General features: G+C 49.6%; 1 protein-coding gene across 2 annotated transcripts in view; it reads left to right on the plus strand.

Moving 5' to 3' along the window:
* WDR91 (WD repeat domain 91) overlaps positions 1–22497 on the plus strand; it is a 31863-nt gene that overhangs the window by 7776 nt on the left and 1590 nt on the right. For both annotated transcript variants that reach the window (XM_003134652.6, XM_013985605.2), the window contains exons 7-14: positions 9388–9543; positions 11244–11437; positions 12016–12166; positions 13690–13784; positions 13929–14097; positions 17766–17874; positions 18638–18750; positions 20522–20719. In XM_003134652.6, the coding sequence (XP_003134700.4) occupies positions 9388–9543; positions 11244–11437; positions 12016–12166; positions 13690–13784; positions 13929–14097; positions 17766–17874; positions 18638–18750; positions 20522–20719 (1185 nt within the window). The remainder of the gene's footprint in view (positions 1–9387; positions 9544–11243; positions 11438–12015; positions 12167–13689; positions 13785–13928; positions 14098–17765; positions 17875–18637; positions 18751–20521; positions 20720–22497) is intronic.

Genomic DNA, 22497 nt, shown 5'->3' on the forward strand with positions numbered 1-22497 from the left:
CTGCAGGATGAGACCACAGAGAGGGGTAGAGTGGAGGAAAATCCACTCCACATGCTCTCTGCCCGCCTCCCCCCATCCTTAGCAGGAATTTCAGGTGTTGCGGGCACAGTGAGACGGGAGGCAGATGCGGGCGTGCTGATCAGGATAGTGCCAGCTCTCAGACCTGCGCCTCACACAAAGGGCCTTCCTTCACCCTGTGCCTTGCCACCTTGGCCGCCTGCTGCACTCTGGTGCCGGCTCCCTCTCAAAAGCCTGTGACAGCTGCAGGTGGAGGGGGGAGTGGCTGGTGGCAAGAGGAAGTATGCTTTGAAGGGTCCCTTCCCTTTTCTTATAAATGTCCTCTGAACTCATGAGTGCTCATGACTATGATTTGGTGACTCAAGCGTGAATTCAGGCCATTCTGGACTTTAAAATTTTGGGTGCTAAGAAGTGGCATGTAGATAAAGAGTGAATAAGAGTTATATCTAAGTCAGGGTAGTATTTCTTTTTTTGTTGTTGTTGTAGTATTTCTTTTATAAGTTGTTATTTCCTGATTCTGCAGAGGATTTTTGCTGTTTTTCACTTTTATAGAAGCTTGCAAGAGGAAGCTTGCAAAAGGCATACGCTTTTATACCAGTGTATGTCCCAAACTGAGTTGTTTTCTGAGCAGAGATAATCAGAATTCATTGCTTTCAGAAATGAAACTTTCCAGGAGTTCCTGTTATGGTGCAGTGGAAATGAATCCGACTAGGAACCATGAGGATGTGGGTTTGATCCCTTGCCTTGCTCAGTGGGTTAAGGATCTGGCATTGCCATGAGTTGTGGTGTAGGTCGCAGACAGGGCCTGGATCCTGTGTTGCTGTGGCTGTGGTGAAGGCTGGCAGCCATACCTCTGATGAGACCCCTAGCCTGGGAACCTCTGTATGCTGCGGGTGCGGCCCTAAAAAGCACAAAAAAAAAAAAGAAGAAAAAAGAAAAAGAAAGAAATGAAACTTTCCAGAGTGAAAGTTTAACAGACCCATAGTTACACGTTAATGTGGGTAGGGGCTGTTTCCCTTTTGATATATTTTTTATTAGTTGCAGATACAGTAAGTTGTCGTCATCTCTGCCTTCCTCTCGCCACCCTTGGCTTGAGAACAGTTACAAGCATGGGGCTGCTCGAGGGGACGGGGGCCTGCCCAGGGCTGCCTCTGGGTATCAGAGCTTTTAGCACAGGACTTGGGTGTTGTACTGTTGTTCAAGTGTAGGTGCTGAGCAAGGACACTGAGGGGAGAAAGAGCATGGACTTTGGGGTCAGGCAACAGTCCCTTGCTTATCATCCTTGCTCAGAATGCTTAAGCTCATCCTCCTTTGCTTGGGATGATGATAATAGCATTCACTCCCTAATGGGAGAATTATTTGAACTGATAGGAGAGCCCTTGGTGTAGGCAGTGCCTGGCGGATCGTAAGCAGACAATCCATTTTAGTAGCAGTTGTCGTAGTTGGGAAGGAACCGGCCCTACTGGGTTCCCGAGTCTGTTTTGAGACCTCAAGTGGCAGCAGTGCAGATGACTACAGTTTTAGCATCCAGGGGGTTTGAGGCAGTCAAAAACAATCCGTTATTCTACAACTGTTTTTCTTTTTTTCTTTTTTGAAGTTCAAACCTGAAAATTGGAATTCCAGTTTTATAGAATATGGCTAAGTTTTACTGTTTACATTGCAAATCTTTCACTGTGCAAGACTTTCTAAGTATAGTAGATGATTGGAGTGCTAGGCCCCTTGAAATGTGCATGAAATGTTGGAATTCAGTTGCATTAATTTAAAACATGGAGAACAAGGTCTTTGGGCTTAAGCCTACAGCTTTTTCTTTTTCTTTTTTTTTTCCTTTTTATGGCCGAAGTTGCAGTTCCTGGGCTAGGAGTCAAATCGGAGTTGCAGCTGCCAGCTTATACCACAGCCACAGCAACACCAGATCTGAGCTGCATCTGTGATCTATGCCTCAGCTAGTAACAGTGCTGGATCCTTAACCCACTGAGCGAGGCCAGGGATTGAGCCTGCATCCTCACAGAGAGTATGTCAGGTTCTTAACCGGCTGAGCCACAATGGGAGCACCTGGCCTTATCTTTATGTGCTCAGGCACTCTGTGTCTTATGGTGAGGGTGAAATGGGATTGGAAACTTTTGTGCACTTCATGTTCAAGAGATAAGGTTAGGAATGTGTAATTTGCAATACACATTCTTTGCCTTGCCTCTAAAATATATCCAAACAAGGCTTGCATCACCAGCTAGTGTGTTAACAGAGCCATGGGAGCCCTGTTTCCATTTCCTGAATGAAGACAATAGATGTCTACAATCTGAAAAATCCAGTGGTTAGCTCACTTTTTTTTTTTTTTGATTTATTTATTGGATTCAGCAATGATGTTTCAGGTCTAAAAATAACTAGTATATTTGTGGTTCAAGAAAATCACAGAATTTTAGAGTTGGAGGAAGCTTAAGGGTCATCCACCCCCCCCCACCCCTATTGAGTAGAGGACACATTCTCTTGCGTATGTGGGTGTTTGCCTGTTTTGAAACTTAGTTGAAACTTCTGTGACTTTTACTCATCGATTATAGTTTTGCCTCGGAGCTGTGTAGAATAAGGCTTCTGGTTTGGACAGCCCTTCCTATCCTTTCCATGCTAAGCACTCTCTGCTCATTCCCCCCCTCTCTTCTCAACTGTTAACCCACGGGGAATGATTTCTAGACCCCTCACCATCCTGGTTCTCTTCCTCTGGGGGGACATGCCAATTTTTCACTTCCTCTTGTAATTGATGGCCACATTTGAATGTACAGTTCAAGATCTTCTCTTGCCAGGACAAATCCAGTTAGTTGTGTGATCACTTCCTATTGTTTTAATGATATATTGCTTTTAACTCAAAAGAAAATGACATCGTTTTTTTAATAAGCCACGTGGCTTTGTTAATATATACTAAGCTGGTAGTGTTTTCCTCACTGCTCCCATTCCAGAGTGCCCTCTTTCTTTTTCACTCCTAATAAGCAAACAAAACAGCATAAGCTGCATTATTAAATAAGCAGTACATAAGGTGATTAGTCTTTCCTATTCAAAATGTTATTTATATAAAGCATTGTCAGTTTCAATCGCATCAGCATTTTGCCCGCGTGTGGTCAATTGCTGTAACTGTTCTCATTATCCCGGAAAAGTGCACAGGTTACTATGCACGCTGTCCCTGCTTTCAATACAAATCTGAAGGCGAAATTTTAAAAACGTGTGGAAGTAACCGGAAAGCCACAATTCCCAAGCCCTTTGGGGCTCTCCATTCTGATAGGCCCCTGGGGGCACCTTCTCAGCGGGTTCTGTCCACTGCATTTTGACTGTAGCCTCCCCTCCAGTTAAAACACACCTCCTTCCACACCCACACGGTCAGCTTTGGACTTCGAGTGGGAATTATGGTTATTACAGAGATAACCTCTAATTGGCAGTAATGTAAAGAAAGCAAGGCATCTACCGACATCTGTATTTGTAACTCTTATTAGTATCCAATTACCTCATAGCTCCGGAGACAGCAGCGGAAGAATGCTGCCCTGGGGGCTGTTTCCATGGATCTCAGCAGGATGGGGAAAAGGGAGCTCCTTCTCCTCATTTCTCCCCCCTGTAATTTCTGTGACCAGGGCCTGTCTTCTGTGTGACTTTATTTTTTTGTCTTTTTAGGACCACACCGGTGGCATATGGAGGTTCCCAGGTTAGGGGTTGAATTGGAGCTTCAGCTGCCAGCCTATACCTCAGCTGCAGCAATGCTGGATCCGAACCACATCTGTGACCTACACCACAGGTCATGGCAAAGCTGGATCCTTAACCCACTGAGTGAGGCCAGGAATCAAACCTGCATCCTCATGGATACTAGTCAGGTTCGTTACCACTGAGCGCAATGGGAACTCCCTGGATGACTTTATTTTGCTTCAGGTGAGGCCAAATTACTGGAACTTGTTCTCTGTCCCATTTGGAAGACTGCCTGGCAAGCTCTATTCATTTCTTTGAAAATGAATTCAGATCCTTATCCGGAGTGAGAAGCAAGAAGGTCAAATGATAAAGCACAGGCTAAGATGTCTCGTCCGAACTGTAGGAGACAGGTAGATTAAGATAGAATATGACAGTATAATCAGGGCCTTTGGAATGTTATATAAATCCAATGGTTAAGTTTTGTGGGTTTTTTTTTTTTTGCTTTTTAGGGCCTCTCGTGCAGCATATGGAAGTTTCCAGGCTAGAGGTCGAATCAGAGCTGTAGCTGCCGGCCTGCACCACAGCCACAGCAATGCAGGATCCAAGCCACGTCTGTGACCTAGACCACAGCTCATGGCAACTCGGGATCCTTAACCCACTGAGCGAGCCCAGGGATCAAACCTGCCTCCTCATGGATGCTAATTGGGTTTATTACCTCTGAGCCACAATGGGAACTCCCCAATAGTTAAAAGATTTTTATGAGGTTTGCTCTTAAAATAAAACTTTCAATTACTGGTTGTGTCACAGTGGACATTTGCTTAAGTTATAAACATTGGTAGCTAGACACAGGTTAACCTTTACCTGCTTAATTAGGTGTTTGGTGAAGAGCTGAATTCATCAGCTTTTAGCACACTATTTTTTGTTGTTTACCCTTCTTTAGTAAATAACTTAGATGCAGTTTAAGGAAAAGCTCTAAATAGGATCTGACTGGTCATGTTTAGGTCCATTCCTCTCTTGGCGTAAACTACCCTGTTATTATAAAGATAGTTGCTATTGCGGTGCCTTATGTAAACGCCTATTTGAATTTTCATTTTGGACTGCTGTCCAGCCTCCAACCTGATGACACACTGGCCAACTTCCTTGCCATCTTGACTTGAGAGGGAAGCACTGCTTTTGTACCTCTTTGTAATGTACTTGCTGGGGAAGTGTTACAGTGGCTTTTGTGTCAGGAATTTGCAGTCTATCCTAAGCCTCTGTATTCCATCGGTATGGACCAGTTAAATTGAGCATTCATAGCACCGTGTGTTGGAAAAAGAAAAGATGCCACTCACCAAGTGTGGCAGGTGAGTAAGGAAAGACAGGAGTGCCACCAAGTGCCTGTCCCCACTCTGCAGCCTTCCCCACCTTTGGCCCTAAAGTGGCATACCCCTGTGTTCTGTTTACTCTCCCTGGGAATGAAGTATTTAATAGGCTCTTTCCCCTTTCCTTCTCAGATAGACAGTTTAAAGATCTGTTGGTCAGGCTGATAAAACTGTCAAACCTGAATCACAGTTGTGCCAGGCAGTTTGAGACTTCCTTACGTGCCAGGATCCCACTTTTTTTTTTTTTTTTTTTTTGGTCTTTTTAGGGCCACACCCACGGCATATGGAGGCTCCCAGGCTAGGGGTGGAATTGGAGCCGTAGCCGCCAGCCTACGCCACAGCAACGCCAAATCCAAGCCACGTCTGTGTCGTACACCACAGTTCACAGCAATGCTGGATCCTTAACCCACTGAGTGGGGCCAGGGATCGAACCTGAGTCCTTATGAGTACTAGTCTGGTTTGTTACTTCTGAGCCACATAGGAACTCCCTACTTTTTTTTTTTTTTAAGAATGTTTTCAGGTTTATCTTTTTTTTTTTTTTTTTTTTTTTTTTTTTTTGGCATGTGGAAGTTCTTAGACCGGGGATTCAACCCCCACCACAGCAGTGACAACACTGGATCCTTAACCTGCTGTGCCATAGGGGAACTCCAGGATCCCATTATTTTGGAAAACAGCCATCAACCCAGGAAACTGATCTTCCTCTTACTCTCAGCACTATTTTCATAGCTAGCTGTGGAGTTCCCAGAGTCACCTTTGAGGTCCAGAAAACATGGTCTGTGCTGCCAGTTCTTTTGTCTTTTATATCAAAATGTTAGAGCTTTTGGAGATATGTTTTAGAAGTCTTTGTTTCTAGTTTTATTTATTTGAATCCTCTTTCTTTTTCTCTTGGTAAATCTAGCTGAAGGCCTATTTTGTTTAACTTTCAAAAAACTGGCTTCATTGATCAGTAGTTTCATTGATCATTTATACTGTCTTTTTAGTGTCTATTTCATTATTTCCCACTGTGATCATTATTATTTCCTTCCTTCTACTAACATTGGGCTTCATTTCTTATTTTTTTAGTTCCTTGAGGTGTAAAGTTTGGTTTACACCTTTCTTTCTTCTTAATATAGGTGTTTATTATTATAGACTTCCCTCTTAGAATTGCTTTTGCTGCAATCCCGTAAGTTTTAGTATATTGGTTTTTTTTTTTGTTTTCGTTTGTCCGTTTTTGCTTTTTAGGGCCACACTGGCAGCATATGGAGGTTCCCAGGATAGGGGTCAAATTGGAGCTATAGCTGCCGGCCTACACCACAGCCACAGCAACACTGGATCCTTAACCCACTGATCAAGGCCAGGGATAGAACCCGCATCCTCATGGATCCTAGTCGGGTTTGTTAGCCGCTGAGCCATGATGGGAACTCCCAGTTTTAGTATATTGTGTTTCAACTTTTATTTGTCTCAAGATTTTTATTTCTCTTTTCTTTGACCCATTGGTTGTTCAGGAGCATGATGTTTAATCGCCACATATTTATGAATTTTTAAATTTTCTTCTTGTAATTGTTTTATCCATTGTGATGCTTGATATGATTTCAGTCTCCTTCAATGTATTGACTTGTTTTGTGGCGTAACATATGATCTATCCTGGAGAATGTTCCATGTGTGCTTGAGAAGAAAGGTATGCTACTGCTTTTGGATGGAATGTTCTCTAAAAGCCCGTGTGGCCTAATGTGCATTTTAAGCTCAATGTTTGCCTAGTGATTTTGTGTCTGGGTGATCTATCCATTGGTGAAATTCGGTTATTGAAGTCCTTTACTATTATTGGCATTGCTGCCTATTTCTCCCTTCAGGTTGGTTAATATTTGTTTTATATAATGAAGTGGTCTGATGTCAGGTGCACAAATATTTACAAATGTTCTATCCTCTTGTTGGAGTGACCCCGTTATCATTATATAGTGCCTTGTCTCTTATTAGAGTCTTGACTTAAAGTCTCTTTCGTCTGATATAAGAATAGCCTCCTCTGTGAAATTCTTCAGTCTGAGCAGTTTGCCCTCTGGATCAGTAGATACGGGGAGGAGTTAGTGTGTATAATGAAGGTTGGCACAATTGGATCACATCCTAGGGAGTGAACCACCTTCCTCCCCTGCTTCTTGGGTCTATGTGAGGGACCATGGTTACTTCAAGACCACCTCTGACCTTTGGGAAAGTAAGAGAAGTCATCTTGCACTTTTAAAACTGTGGAACCTGTCCATTATTCCATGGACCATGGGATACTTCTCAAGAATGGCCAGGGAGTTCCCGTTGTGGCTCGGTGGAAACGAATCTGACTAGCATCCATGAGGACTCAGGTTTGATCCCTGGCTTTGTTCAGTAGGTTAAGGATCTCGTATTGCCATGAGCCGTGGTGTAGGTCACAGATGTGGCTTGGATCTGGCGTGGCTGTGGCTGTAGCTCTGATTTGACCCCTAGCCTGGGAACTTCCATATGCTGCGGGTGGGGCACTAAAAAAAAAAAAAAAAAAAAAGAAAGAATGGCCAGAAGCATGGAGAGAAGGGCCTTACATTGGTTGTTATTTAGCTCCAGCATTGTGACATTTTTTTCTTATATTTTCTATTCAGTGTCACTTTCTTCCATGTGCTCCCATCATGGTTTTGCTTTCTCAGGCGTCTCAGAAAGTTAAACCACTGTCAGATCTGGGTGTGAATTCTAAATCTGTCGAGTTCTCCCTGTGTAGAGCGAGTAACTTAACCTCACTATGCCTCTACTCCCCATGTTAAAATAATGCCTCTTCTTTAAGGGAATGTTTGCAAGGTTCTTAGCATAGTGCCTTGCGGTTTGTGTATGGTAAACACTCAAGGAGTAATTGATATTGTTATTGTTATTGGTTTTCCGTCTTAGGTTATCTTTTTTTATCTTGACTTTTCCCCCAAATAAGTCAGAATTCAGAGAATCAAATACTCTCTCCAAAAGAAACGTCTCTCACAAGCACAAGTAGATACCCTTGGAGGTCGCCTCAGTCAGAGGAACAAAAATGACCAATACTGTGTAAGTCAGCCACAGTGAGGTGCCAGGTAAACTAATAGCCTTTAAAACTTCCTTTTCTTAACTGGTCACATGACTCCGGGGTCCCACGGAATCTCTGGTAATCATTTTAAGTTGCTTCGTGTTAACATAAAAAAAAAATAACAGGTTGAAGAACTAGAAAGCCACACATAGACTTTAGGTGAGTTTATTCTCTCTACTTAGGTCTTTGAACAGATGACTTGTGAGACTGGTCTCAAACCTGAGTGGTTGTCTGCATCTGTATCTCTTTGCTCAGAGTTGGGGGCGGGGCGGGAAAGAAGGTGGGGGTATAATTGTGGGAATACAATTTGTGGGAATAAGGTCAGAAAAAGAGATCCCAGCCAGATCATCTGGAAAGGCAGTGAGGTGGCAGCTCCCCCCCCTTTTTTGGCCACCCCGCCACATATGTAGTTCTCAGGCCAGGGATCAGGTCCGAGCCACAGTTGGAACCTAAGCCACACCAATGCTGGATCCCTAACTCACTGTCGCAGGCTGGGAATGCAACCTGTGTCCTAGTGCTCCCAAGATGCCTCCAATCTTGTTGCACCATATCAGGAAGTCCGTGGCTGCTCCTTTTTAAAAAACTCTTGATTAGGAACCTTCAGCCTCAGGGTGGGGTGGGGCTTACTCAATTCCTGTAACCTTGGCTGACTCTCTCTGCCTATGAAAAGGAGCCAGAGATGCCAGTTTCTCTCCTGTCCAGTTTATCTTGCTCAGAAGTCCTTGAGTTCCCAACAGTTTCTGTTAATCCTCCCTGGTTGCCTAGTAATCATTTCCAAATACCTCCATACTTGTTAATATTGGCTGGCTTAGTCGTGCACTTGGCCCAGAACAGGAGAGGGTATTGTCTTCCTTTTTCTCTCCGAAGGGGGGACTGTATTTTGTATAAATTTTTTTCTGTATCACCCAAACATGTAGTTGCTTGTAAATGTTTGTAACACCCAGCGTAAGGCCTGATCTGCCTCATAATCATCGCCTAATAAGTGCTAACTAAACTGAATAAATGCAAGTTGGTTGTTCTGATGAGATCAAGGAAGGTCTGTGTATATCCGCCTGCAGGTGGCGATGTGGCAGGTGGAGGAGAGCTGGGGACTTAGCCTCCAGGATCAGGAAGGAGGAGGTCCAGCTGCTTATATTTCACCCTTGACTTTGCTCATGGGCTGAGATGGGAACATTTTAACTACCCGCTCAGCATGGCCAGGGAGGGACCTTCCCTTGAGTAAGGGTAGAGGCCACTTCCTGGCTCCGGCATCCCAGCCTGGGCACAGGTGGGAAGAGGCTTTTCACAGCCTGATGTCTCACCCTCCAGGCCACCAAGGGCAGGGAGCCAGCGAGCGCACCCAAGGATGGGAAGAGCCCCTTCAGCGGGCTGGCCGCTGGGGAGTCCGGCTGGTCTCAGCACCGGCAGCGGCGCCTGCAGGACCACGGCAAGGAGCGGAAGGAGCTCCTCTCCATGACGTTGCAGGTACGGCTTGGCCTCGGCCTCTCAGGAACACCCATGGGGACAAGCACGAACTACATGGTGGGGGGCCATGAAAAAAGGGGGGTGGGTGCGGGGCCGGCTCTTAGCTCTCTTGATTTCTTCCGCTGTGTAGAGTGTAGTTTTGCCTAACTAGGTTTAATTACTTGCACTTTGGTTGTTTTGTTCCAAAACAACCTGGCTCTCCAGCGGCCCCTCTTCCTGATGTAGTGTTCACCTAAACAAGGGCCATAAGATGCTGGCCTCTGAAAATGTTCCCAGAGGTGGGCTCTGAATGACTGGCTAGGGACCTCTTGCATGCTCTGTCCTTGGCGTATGGGGTGTATGGGGCATGTCAGCATGTCACAGGCCCTCACAGTCGGGGGGAGAGAGACCTGTTTGCCTTGGTTTAACCCAGCATCACCAACTTGCTCAATCACAACATCCCTTTCTCCTGCCTTCTTCCTGCTGGAGTCGCTGTCCCGAGGGCCAGGTGCCCACACGCCGAGTTCAGGGACTCCCCTCACTAGTGAATATGGGCTGGGGTCTGCTCTTGCTGGCAGTGTGAGCTGCTTCTACTTCTAGTCAAATATTCAGGATTGAAGGCAAAAGCCCAAGGGATTTACTGCACAAGTCACCATAGTGACCATTTATCTCAGTTGGGACTATTTGCCTAAAGGCATTTTTGGTGTTAGCAGCCAAAAATGATTCAGAGTATTAAAGTTTCAATCTCAAATCTTTTCTATTCTTTGCTGTAGGATGAAAGGAACACCTGAGCTCAGCCACTCCCATTAAGCACCTTTCTGAGCTCAGAAGTCTCTGTTCCTGTTTTTTTTTTTTTTATTATTATTTTTATTTATTTATTTATTTATTTTTTGCTGTAGAGCTACTCTTTCTGGGATGAGCATTTAGAGGAGTCTCAGGAGCCAGGGGGTGGTAGAGGGCACCCTGACTGATGCCCCCAGGCCTGGGTTATGTCTGGGTGAGTAGGTTGTGACCTTGGTGGCTGAGACGGCAGCTGCAGCCCACCTTTTGGGCAGCAGGGTGTGGGCTGCATCTGGTGCCCGTGGTGCTCTGGCTCTGCCGCCGTCCATGCGTCTATCTTTGTGCCTGGCCAGTGGCCCCATCTCTCGGTACCCCTTCCCCGGGGGTGGGGGTAGCATGGCAGCGTACTGGTGAAGGGCCAGCTTACCTCCGACTGACCTGCCCCTGAGTCCACGTCCTACCCTGGGGCCAGCCCTGGACCTTAGGCAAGTTATTTAACTTCAACTTTCAGTCTTAGCTTGCACAGCTGTAAAACAGAGTTAATAATAGGGTCACAGGAGATTTAGGGGAGATTAAATGAGACAGTCCGTTGTGCTCACACAGTGCCTGGCAGGCCGTGGGCACCACTAACAGATTCTTGTCATCATTGGCCTGGTCTGTCAAGGTGGTGGGTGTCCTGCTTTCCATCAGCTGTGACCAGGAGCCTGCACCCACCCGCCCTCAGCTGGGCCTGCCAGAGGAGCAGGGTCTGTAGGAAGGGGCATTGATGGGCCTTGCAGGAGCAGGCACTGCCTCTGCCAGGGCCAGCGGGGTGCTGCTTTCGCAGTTCAGAGCTCTTCTGTGAGACCCCGTGACTGCCGAGATCCTCCCCCAGGGCCGTGGCGTCCTCCACATCCCGCAGACCCCTCCCAGCTGACTGGTCCCCGCTTTGCTTGGCACAGTGTGCGGAGAAGAAGCCTGAAGCTGGTGGCCCAGAAGTAGAGCCCTGCCCGGAGCCCCACATGGAGGCGCTGGAGTCGCTGACTCGGGTCCCCGCGGCAGGCCCCGAGGGTGGGGGTGTCCGCCCCGAGCAGCCCTTCATCGTGCTGGGGCAGGAGGAGTACGGGGAGCACCACTCCTCCATCATGCACTGCAGGTGGGCTCAGGACCAGGGCCCTCAGGGAGATGCTGATGGGGGCTGGCCCCCCAGGGAGGTGTGGCAGGCTGGACAGTGGGGGAGAACGGATGCGGGGGGTGGGAAGGTCCGGTGGGGTGAGACTGAGTTGCCCCTGAACTGTCAGAGAAGGGCCGGGCAGCTGCCATCGGGGGTCCTGCTGAGAGCCGTGGTTCGCCCAGTCACCCTCTCCGCTCCTTCGATCCTCACGGAGTGTAAAGCCCGAGGCGAGGTGACCCCTTGCTCTGATGGCCATGATGGGCTCCGGAGCCGTGATGGAGGAGGCGCTCAGTCTCCAGAGACTGCGCATGCCCAGGGCGGGGCCATGTGCATCTTGCCCACAAGGGCTCTGCACCCAACAACCGGTGCTTCTAGTTCTCAGGCAGATGAATGAATGAATATTTGTAGAAATAGCCGATGCCCATCCTTGTAGTATAGGTATTTGGGGATTATTTTATAAAACAGTAGGCAAGTCAGAAAAGCAGTCTTGTGGCATCAGCTGAAGAGGATGGTGGACTGAAGCAAGGATGCTAACAGCGTCCCTCTTCTCCTCATCTTAGAGTGGACTGCTCCGGGAGGAGGGTCGCCAGCTTGGATGTCGACGGGGTCATTAAAGTGTGGTCTTTCAACCCCATCATGCAGACCAAGGCATCTTCCATTTCCAAGTCGCCGCTGCTTTCTTTAGAGTGGGCCACCAAGCGGGACAGGCTGGTGAGTGCCCTTGCCTCATGGCTGGCCCTGCTGTCTCCGTGAAGAACTCCCCGGGGCTCTCCCCGGTGGCACCAACACCACGGGCTTGGACGAGGTGACCAAGCCAGACCCTCCCTTCTCGCTCTTACTGGGAATTCAGGGAGCACACGTGTCCAGGACTGTCCGTGCCTGCTCCTGTCTGGAGGTTGCCACAGTAACAAGCACTGGAATTAGATCGCAGTGCAACTAGGTTGCATCCTGTCAGGTGGTGGAGGCCTTCCTCCTGCGTGTGCCCGTCTGGCTCCCTTTGGTCTCCCAGGGCGAGGCTGGCTTCCTCCCAGTTTTCAGCTGCTCCCTCCTCCTGCTCAGACCCCTCCTCACCAGGCTGGAGGCAGTGTGTCCTATTCTGTGGTTCCCACAGGCCTCACACAGTGGGCTTAGCACTGTGTGCTTTTTCCTTTGGACTTCAGTATTGGAGATAGAATTTGGAATTACGGACATAAAGTTGATTTATCCCCCCCCCCAACTTCTTTCCATTTTGGAGGGGGTCACCCTGGCAGCCCAAGGAGCAAACCTTTTTTTTTAAATTGTTGGCAACCGCAGGAATTATCCTCATGTACTAGGATCTCGAGGCTTATCAGTGTCAATTTGCCGAGTGAATGTTGAGACCGAATTCTAGGTAAGGTTCCTGGGGGACACCCTCAGGCCTGTTTCTGGTGCTTTTTTCTGGTGGATCTTGTTACTGTCTTTGAAGTTTTCACCAAATGACTCACAAGTTCCTGAAGGTGGGATAGCCTCCTCTATTTTTTTTTATTATTATTTTTTTGGCTTTTTTTTTTTTTTTTTTTTTTAGGGCTGCACTAGCAGCATAGGAGGTTCCCAGGCTAGGAGTCGAATGGGAGCTATAGCTGCTGTCCTATACCACAGCCACATCAACCGAGCCACATCTGTGACCTACACCACAGCTCATAGCAACACTGGCTCACCAGCCCACTGAGCGAGGCCAGGGATTGAACCCTTGACCTCATGGTTCCTAGTTGGATTGCTTCTGCTGTGCCACAGTGGGAACTCTGCCTCCTCTATTTTTATCTGGAGTCCTTTAATGTCTGAGAGTCAGAGCTGCCCCCAGAACAGGCAAATGGAGCTGTCACCCAGCCTGGTGACAAGGCAGGGCCAGGGTCCAGAGAGGTGGTAGTGGCAGATCAGGAGCCAGAGGGCGGGACTGTACAGCTGGGCTTTAAACTGGCGGCTGGGGAGGGGAGGGCATGGGGTCTTATTTCCAGCTCTGCCTGAGGCGATACCTCCCCTATGCCACAGATTCCTCTTGTGGTTTTGCTTCTGTTCAAGGTCAGCTTTGATGTCTTTTAATTTTTAATCGAGGTCTATTTTAGCTGGATTTCCCCTGAACTAGCTGGAAAAGTGGAGGCAGGCCTCACCCTTGCAGCCTGCCTGGACCTCACAGGGGTGGGCCTCGCCCCCGGTTGGGCCTCCCTGAGCAGGCCTGACCCCATGCTGTCCTTTGCTCCTGCCCCTTGTCATTCCAGCTCCTGCTGGGCAGCGGGATGGGCACGGTGCGCCTCTATGACACGGAAGCCAAGAAGAACCTCTGTGTGATCAACATCAATGACGACATGCCCCGGTGAGCTGGAGGCCGCTCCCCGACCGCTGTGCTGGGGTGGGGGCAGGGTCCGTCTCGGCCTTGGCCTTGGCAGAGCCTCGGAGCCCAGCTTCTCCCTCCGCTGTGGGTGGCCGGAGTGCTGACCCAGCGCCACATGCGTTGCAGGATCCTGTCTCTCGCATGTAGCCCCAGCGGGGCCTCTTTCGTCTGTTCAGCTGCAGCTCCGAGCCTCGCCGCCCAGATGGACTTGTCAGCCCCAGACATCGGCAGCAAGGGCACTAACCAGGTTCCTGGGAAGCTGCTGCTGTGGGACACGAAAACCATGAAGCAGCAGGTACGAGCCTGCCCCGTGGTCTCCTGGGGCTGGTCACACTCTTGGGGTGGTGTGGGGGGGTAGGGGGCATGCAGCTCACACTGCCCTCTGTTTCTGAGAGCTCTTTGCTTTGGGCTCCTTCCAGCTTGATGTGTGAGGAAATTTCAAAGCTTAAGTGTGTTAGAAAGTAGTAATACTCCATTTGGGCAGATTGCTCAGTGATTAAAGTTGTTCAGAATCATGCCACAAACTTAAAATTCACGGAACCTCCTAGTGGGCCTGGCCTTTTGGCCTATTTAAATATTTTAAAATTTTAATTTGTTTTTTAATATTTAGATAATTTTTTCAGGAGCTTTAGGCTCACAGTAAAATTGAGAAGAAGGTACAGAGATTTCCCCATATTCCCACACACGCACAGCCTCCCCCACCATCTGTATCCACTCAGAGTGGGACATTGGTTATGACTGATGTACCTGCAGTGACACGTCGTAATCACCCAAGTCCATAGCTTACTTAGGGTCCAGTCTTAGTATTCTACATTCTCTGGGTTCAGACAAATGTGTAATGACATGTACCCACCATTATAGTTCCATCCATGTTGCTGCAAGTGGCATTATTTTGTTCTTTTTTTTTTGTCTTTTTGCTATTTCTTTGGGCCGCTCCCGCGGCATATGGAGGTTCCCAGGCTAGGGGTCGAATCGGAGCTGTAGCCACCAGCCTACGCCAGAGCCACAGCTACGCGGGATCCGAGCCGCGTCTGCAACCTACACCACAGCTCACGGCAACGCCGGATTGTTAACCCACTGAGCAGGGGCAGGGACCGAACCCGCAACCTCGTGGTTCCTAGTCAGATTCGTTAACCACTGTGCCACGACGGGAACTCCTATTTTGTTCTTTTTTTCTGGGTGAGTAGTATTCCATTGCATGTATATACCACGTCTTCTTAATCCATTCATCTGTCGATGGACATTTAGCTTGTTTCCATGTCTTGGCTATTGTGAATAGCACTGCAGTGAACATAGGGGTGCATGTATCTTTTTCAGTGAAAGTTTTGTCTGGATATATGCCCAGAAGTGGGATTGCCGGGTCATATGGTAGCTCTATATTTAGTTTTCTGAGGTATCTTCATAGTGGTTGTATCAATTTACATTCCCACCAACAGTGAAGGAGGGTACACTTTTCTCCACACCCTCTCCAGCATTTGTGATTTGTTGACTTATTGTTAACAGCCATTCTGAGAGAAAACTAATTTCTCTCATTCCATAGGTTGCCTTTTTATTTTATTTTAATTTTTTTTACAGTTTCCTTTGCTGTACAAAAGCTTGTCAGTTTGATTAGGTCCCATTGGTTTATTTTTGTTTTTATTTCTGTTGCCTTGGGAGACTGACCTAAGAAAACATTTGTATGATTGATGTCAGAGAATGTTTTGCCTGTGTTCTCTCCTAGGAGTTTGATGATGTCTTGTCTTATGTTTAAGTCTTAAGCCATTTCAAGTTTATTTTCTTGACAACTGTGAGTCTCTATGCTATCTCCATAATTTTGCTTTTTCCAGAATTTCATGTGGTTGGAATCAGACAGCCTTTTGGATTGGCTTCTTTCACTTAGTATTAAGCATTCAGGGAGGCTATTTCTCAGGAAATGGCTAGAGTCTCCTGACTCCCTCTTAGCTTAGAACTGCATACAAATTACAGCAGCAGCGGGAGGGAGTGGGATGGACTGGGAGCTTGGGGTTAAGGCAAACTCTTGCTTTCAGGATGGATTAGCAATGAGATCCTTCTGTGTAGCACTGAAAACTATGTCTAGTCACTTATTATGGAGCATAATAATGGAAGAAAAAAGAATGTATACATGTATGTGTAACTGGGTCACCATGCTATACAGTAGAAAAAAAAAATTGGAGAAATAGCAATTAAAAAAAAAGGATTAACAGATACACACTAATATATATATAATAACCAAGACCTACTATAAAAAACAAAAACAAAACATTATGCAGCAGCTAGAAGCAGTTGAGGATACACACGTGTTCTTTTTTTCTTTTACGACTGCCCCATGGCATAGGCATAGTTCCCAGGCTAGGGATCAGACCTTGAGCTGCAGGTGCGAACTCCGCCATAGCTGTGGCAGCGCCAGATCCTTGTCTTTTCTTTCTTCTGTCTGTCTGTCTGTCTTTTTCAGGGCCACACCCATGGCCTATGGAGGTTCCCAGCCTAGGAACTGAATCAGAGCTATAGCTGCTGGCCTACACCACAGCCACAGCAATGCAGGATCTCAGTCGCGTTTTGCAACCATAGCTCATGGCAATGCCAGATCCTTAACCCACTGAGCAAGGCCAGGGATCGAACCTTCGTCCTCCTAGTCAGATTCCTTTCTGCTGTGCTACGATGGGAACCCTGAATGCCAGATCCTTTAACCCACTGTGCTGGGGATCAAACCTGCGTCCTTGGTGCTCTAGAGATGTTGCAGTGGGAACTCCCTCAGGCATATTCATAAGAAGTAACTGCCATGGGAATGCTTGCTCACGGGCCAGTGGCTCACCTTTCCCCAGGAGCGGAGGCTGAGTTCCCACCCAGAGCAGTAACTGATGCTCACAGCTCTGGCCCTGGATCCTGAGCACTTAAATGCCCTTTACACTCAGCTGCTTAAAAGGCAATGGTGTTCCTGGTAAACTCAGCGGATGTTCAGAAGCGGTGTGGCCCTCACGTGGAGCAGCTTGTTTCCTGCTGGTACCGGGCACTTGAAGAGTCTCTAGGTTGTAGGTGGCTCTGTCCCGGGTGTCCCCTTGTACCCTTCCACGCCTGCCTGTAGAAAGGGTGTCTGTTCCCAATCACTGGCTCGCAGGTCCCTCCAGCTGGTCGGGACCACCGTGGATCCTGGCCACCCTGCCAGGTGGTGCTTCCTCTCTAGCTTCCTCATCTTGGCAGTTGCATCCCACTTGGAAACCTGGAGGCTTTCTGGAGCTGCCCTTCTCACCCTGCACAGTCAGCCCTGAGCAGACGTTGTCCGTGTTCCTCCAAAACCTGTTTCCAGTCTGACCACTTCTCTGCATTTCCGGGGACACACCCTCTAGCAGCCCTCGGGTGTGCAGCTGCTGGACGTCCCACCGTGGCGCCACCCACCCCTCCCCCCCACTGATGCGGGGCGGGTGTCAGGGGTGATGCGCAGACACCATAGCGCGTCGTGCTCCTCCCCGATTCCCATCCACATGCCCAAGCCCTGCCCGGTCTGCCCCTCTCTGCTCCAGTCTCCTGGTGCCCCCTGCCGCCTCATCCGGCAGCCACACTCCCTTCCTGCACGCTCTACCCCGCTCGAGAGGGTTCTTAGCCCACTCCATCCGGCAGACATCCGTCCTCCAGCAGCTCCACAAGCCGGTCTGGTTGGGTCCTTTTTAATCTGGTTATTTTCTGCTTAAGGGACTCAGCATGATTTGTAATTTTAGGTTTACTTATGATTTTCCAGTTTTTAATTAAATATCGAGTACCTAGAAAAGAAGGTGTGGTATAATGAGAAGAGCCAGAAAATGAGCCCCTACATGCCTTCACAGTTGAACAGTGGGAAATTACTGCTGCTACTTCTGCGCTGCTGTGCGCTCCCCGGGCTTGGTCTCCTTCCGCCTTCCAGGCAGAACCTGCCTTGAAACTTGGTTTATCGTTGGCTTACATTTTTACGTTTCGTCGGTCTTTCTCTAGCTCCAGTTCTCCCTGGATCCGGAGCCCATTGCCATCAACTGCACAGCCTTCAATCACAATGGAAACCTGCTGGTCACGGGGGCGGCCGACGGCGTCATCCGGCTGTTCGGTGAGCAAGTGGGCTCGCCGGTCCCGGTCCCCTGCTCAGGGGTCCCGGGAGGAGGGGTGGGCTTTTGCCACCTGCAGTAGAGACTGTGGCAAGACCCTAGTTCAGGATGCTTGGTGGAAGTAACTTTGGTCGGAGCCTTCTGTCCTGGACCCCCATAGTCGCCTGGCCTGTGGTCGGGGTCAGTGGACGCGGGAGGGGTGGAGCTGAGCAGCCCTTCCGTCTTGAGCTGCCTGAGCTCAGTCCTCATGGCCCGAGTGAGATCCAGGAGGACGTGTGAGTGTAACGCCGCCCCTGTCCTCTCGGTGCGGCTGCTTCACTGTCCCTGTGAGAGCGTAGGCACAGCGTGCGTGCGAGCTGTCCCGGCACCAGGCCTGGCCCTGGAGCCCGGAAGGCACTGGGGACTGTATCCTGAACATCTGTCCAGGGCACCCTGTTACGGAGCCCCCCGCCCCCCAGGAAGGATGCATGTGTCCTCCTAGGGTCCCCAGATGAGCTCCGGCTCCGCCTGGGGATTCCCAACCCCCCCTTCTGACCCAGAGAAAGAAGCTGCCATTTAGGGCAGGTTCATGGAATACTAGGCGCAGAGGAGGGGACGCGCAGCGACCGCTCTGCAGCAGGGGTCAGCTCTGCGACTCCGCTCGGGTCCAGGAGGCCTCCAGAGCCGCTCCTACCTACCAGGTAGAGGGTGAGAGGCGCCTCCGGCCGTGGGCAGATGCCTCCCCCGGGCCCGGGCGGGAATCCCAGCGGCGTCTCGTCCCCGCAGATATGCAGCAGCACGAGTGCGCTATGAGCTGGAAGGCCCACTGCGGGGAGGTGTACTCCGTGGAGTTCAGCTACGACGAGAACACCGTCTACAGCATCGGCGAGGACGGGAAGGTAGGCGGGAGCGATTTAGGGCTGGAAGCTCCTTCCCCTGGCTCAGGGACCTCGGATCCTAGGGAGCACTGGACTCGCACGGTGGGCTGGGACCCGATGCCCACGGCACCTTTTACTGTAGCCCTGTGACCTCAGCTTTGTCACCTGTACCTCAGGGATGAGAATAGTAACTGGGCTCATAGGCTCTCCTGAGGTTTAAATAAGCCAGTGGGAGTTGGCTGTTCTTATGGAAGGGGAGGACCCACATCCTTCCTCCTGGTTGGAGCCAAAATCACTCATCTCACTGACCCACCCACTCAGTGGGACCCTTGATGGGGCCAAGTTGGACTTCAGTGAGCTTGGTCATTGGGTGGTTACAGCTTAGATGTGTAGAGTTGGCTGGGGTCGGGGGGCAGGGGACAGCCTTGCAGAGGCAGGGCACATAGGCCTGAGCAGCCAAGAAATGTAAAAGGGGGGAGTTCCCATTATTGCTCAGCAGATAGGAATCTGACTAGCACTCCTGAGGACACAGGTTCATTTCCTGGCCTTGCTCAGTGGGTTAAGGATCCAGCGTTGCCGTGAGCTATGGAGTAGGTCGCAGACGTGGCTTGGATGTGGTGTTGCTGTGGCTGTGGTGTAGGCCAGTGGCTATAGTTCTGATTCAACCCCTAGCCTGGGAACCTTTGTATGCTGCCAGTACAGCCCTAAAAAGGAAAGAAAGAGAGAGGGAGAAAGAAGGAAGGAGGGAGGAAGGAAAGACAGACAGGCAGGTAAGAGGGAAGCTGGGGGAAAAGTAAAAATGAGTGCTCCTTTTAGCTTCTCTCTGGAAGGATTCATTAGGCTCCTTGGAAAGGGGGTTAGGGCAGGCAGAGGCAGAGGCAGACTTGCTCTTCCTGGACAGCCTCCTTTGCTTTGGGATTGAGGCTCTCCACCCGTATTATCCACTCAAGACAGTCATGACAAAATGAATTCATCATTTGAAAACTACGAGGAGGGATTTTAATTTTTTTGTCTTTTTGTGTTTTTAGGGCCATACCTGGGGCATAGGGAGGTTCTCAGGCTAGAGGTCGAATCGGAGCTGTAGCTGCTGGCCTACGCCAGAGCTACGACAACGCGTCTGTGACCTACACCACAGCTCACAGCAACGCCGGATCTTTAGCCCACTGAACAAGGCCAGGGATCGAACCTGCAACCTCATGGTTTCTAGTCAGATTCGTTTCTACTGTGCCACGATGGGAACTCCTGAGGACAGATTTTTAAATCAAAGCTTTAACTTGCTATTTATCTGAGGAATGGCTACATACACTGCTGTACATGAAGCTCAGCTCGCACTCTATTGCTCGTGTTCAATTGATGGCACTGCTGAGAAACCGGAAGTATGTTTGGAATTTGTTCTGTTTTTAAGAAAAATCTAACGGGTTTCCAACCCTAATGATCATATCAACAATAACAAAAACAGCAGTAATAATAACAATCACTGGAGCATGGCCCCTGCAGGCGAGATGGGAATCCCAGCAAAGGCTGCGGCCCCCACTTTCCTCTCCTGGAGTCGGGCCAGAGAGCAAGGTCAGGTTTTGATGTGACGGGGCTCTGTGTCTAGGTTTTCGTCCCTTGAATGTTTAAACTGTGCTGGGAAGAGTTGGGACTGGAGCGCTCATCCCACTCCCTCCTCTGAGGCCTGTGGGCCACCCCTCTTCCCCGGGGCCACCCTGGCTCCCCGCACCGCCCAGCCTGGACTTGGGCCCTGGCGGCCCCGTTGAGAGCGCCACGCGCCTGTGCTTTGTGCTTGCAGTTCATCCAGTGGAACATCCACAAGAGCGGCCTGAAGGTGTCCGAGTACAGCCTCCCCGCCGACGCCACGGGCCCCTTTGTGCTGTCCGGGTACAGCGGCTACAAGCAGGTTCAGGTCCCCCGGGGGCGACTCTTCGCTTTTGACTCGGAGGGAAATTACATGCTGACGTGTTCTGCCACGGGAGGCATCATCTACAAGGTGCCTGGGGGTGTGGGGGCGGCAGGGAGGGTCCTCCCTGGAGGGCTGAGCTCGGGCCTCCTGTCCCAGCCCAGTGGCCATGGAGAAGCCTCTGACCCGAGGGCGACAGTGCTGCGGCCTCCTGGCGGCAGGTGGGAGTGGGGACGAGTGCGACCTGCTGGGGCTCTCTGCTCCTCCATCGCTGTCCTTCAACCAGACTCTGCCCCGTTGCTGCCTCCCTTCCTCAGGAACGATACCAATTATAAAACACATCCGCTGGGGGAAGGGCTGTGGGTTGGGTTGAGGGGGACGCCGCCAGACAGGTGAGTGTCCCCGTTACCCTAACCTGGTATAGACTTACTGCTTCATGGGAAGTCCTGTGGGCGGGGGACGTTTCAGTCCACGGCTGGGGCAGAAATCTGGGGGCGTGATTAGTCTCCTGGGATGTCAATGGGCCACTCTGCCTTGTCCCTCCATGTATCTGCTTATTTTAATTCTCAAATCACAGCCTCTCTGGTTCACGTACCTTTTTTTTTTTTTTTTTTTAAATGAGTGAAATGATCTACCTCTCCCGTTTTACCGGTGTCATCAAACAGTCGAGTGAGGAGGATTTGTATCATGGCCCAAGCACATAGCTGTGGTTCCACGGGAGTACAGCTCTTAGCCTCACTGTTAATTCCCGGCCTGGTGGCAGCGTTTGTTCTGCAGGTGGAGAGAGGCATGGAGTGAGATGTTTTTTCAGGGGGGAGGCTCTCCGTGCGCCGCTCACCTGGCTCACCAGTCAGCAGGCAGCCCGCGCTCTGGACAGCAGCTGGGGACGGGTGTGGCCTCAGCACAGAGCAGTGTACACAGGAGACAGGACGTGTGACCCACCTCTCTCCTGGGGCTCGCACTCAGACTAGAGTGAGACACGAGCTCCAACAGTGAAGACGCTGCAGAGCTGAGGGTCCTGAGCAAGGAAGCTGGGAGGGGGGACCAGGGCCTCTGGGACAGCTGGGGAGCGGGGGCTGCCTCTGGATTCGAGGCCTTTGAAGGACGAGGAGGAGTGGGAGGACAAGGGGGCCGGCAGGGCCCCCGGTGGGTGAGGAGGAGGAGTTGCTGAGGTGGGAGGTGAGGGGCCTCCTGGACTCACTTGACTTTGAGCGTGGCCCCAGGAAGCCTGGTTTGCTGTCACTGAGGCCCCTCTTTTCTACACATGATGACGATTTGGGTGGCTCTTGCTCTTGCCTTAAAAATTAGTTGCAAAATTTATTTTTATTTATTGAAACATACCTTTTAAAATCTTTCATAAGCTTTGTTGAGGTACAGTTGACAAAAATTGTACATATTTAAGGAGTGCAATGTGATGGTTTCATATAAAGCTCCGTGATTTCTGGCAATTGCTACTGGGCGATACTGTACAAAACTTTCTGTTTACAAGCCTAATTTTATTATGTACAGATTTAGTTGAGTTTCAGGTGGGCTGAACTTTGCTGTCTGTATGATTATGTGTGTTGTGTGCATATGTTATTATTTTATTTTAAATCATGGCGTCTTTGTCATTTGTCCCAATCAGTTCACATAGTTTGCATTCGGACTTGCTCTATAACCAATTAATGGGTTGCAAGATTTTCTTCTGTATCTATTTTATTTTATTTTATTTATTTATTTATTTTTGTCTTTTTGCTATTTCTTGGGCCGCTCCCGCAACATATGGAGGTTCCCAGGCTAGGGGTTGAATTGGAGCTGTAGCCACCGGCCTACGCCAGAGCCACAGCAACGCAGGATCCGAGCCGCGTCTGCAACCTACACCACAGCTC

The sequence above is a fragment of the Sus scrofa genome, chromosome 18 (genome assembly GCF_000003025.6).
Source record: "Sus scrofa isolate TJ Tabasco breed Duroc chromosome 18, Sscrofa11.1, whole genome shotgun sequence".
Classification (NCBI taxonomy): domain Eukaryota; kingdom Metazoa; phylum Chordata; class Mammalia; order Artiodactyla; family Suidae; genus Sus; species Sus scrofa.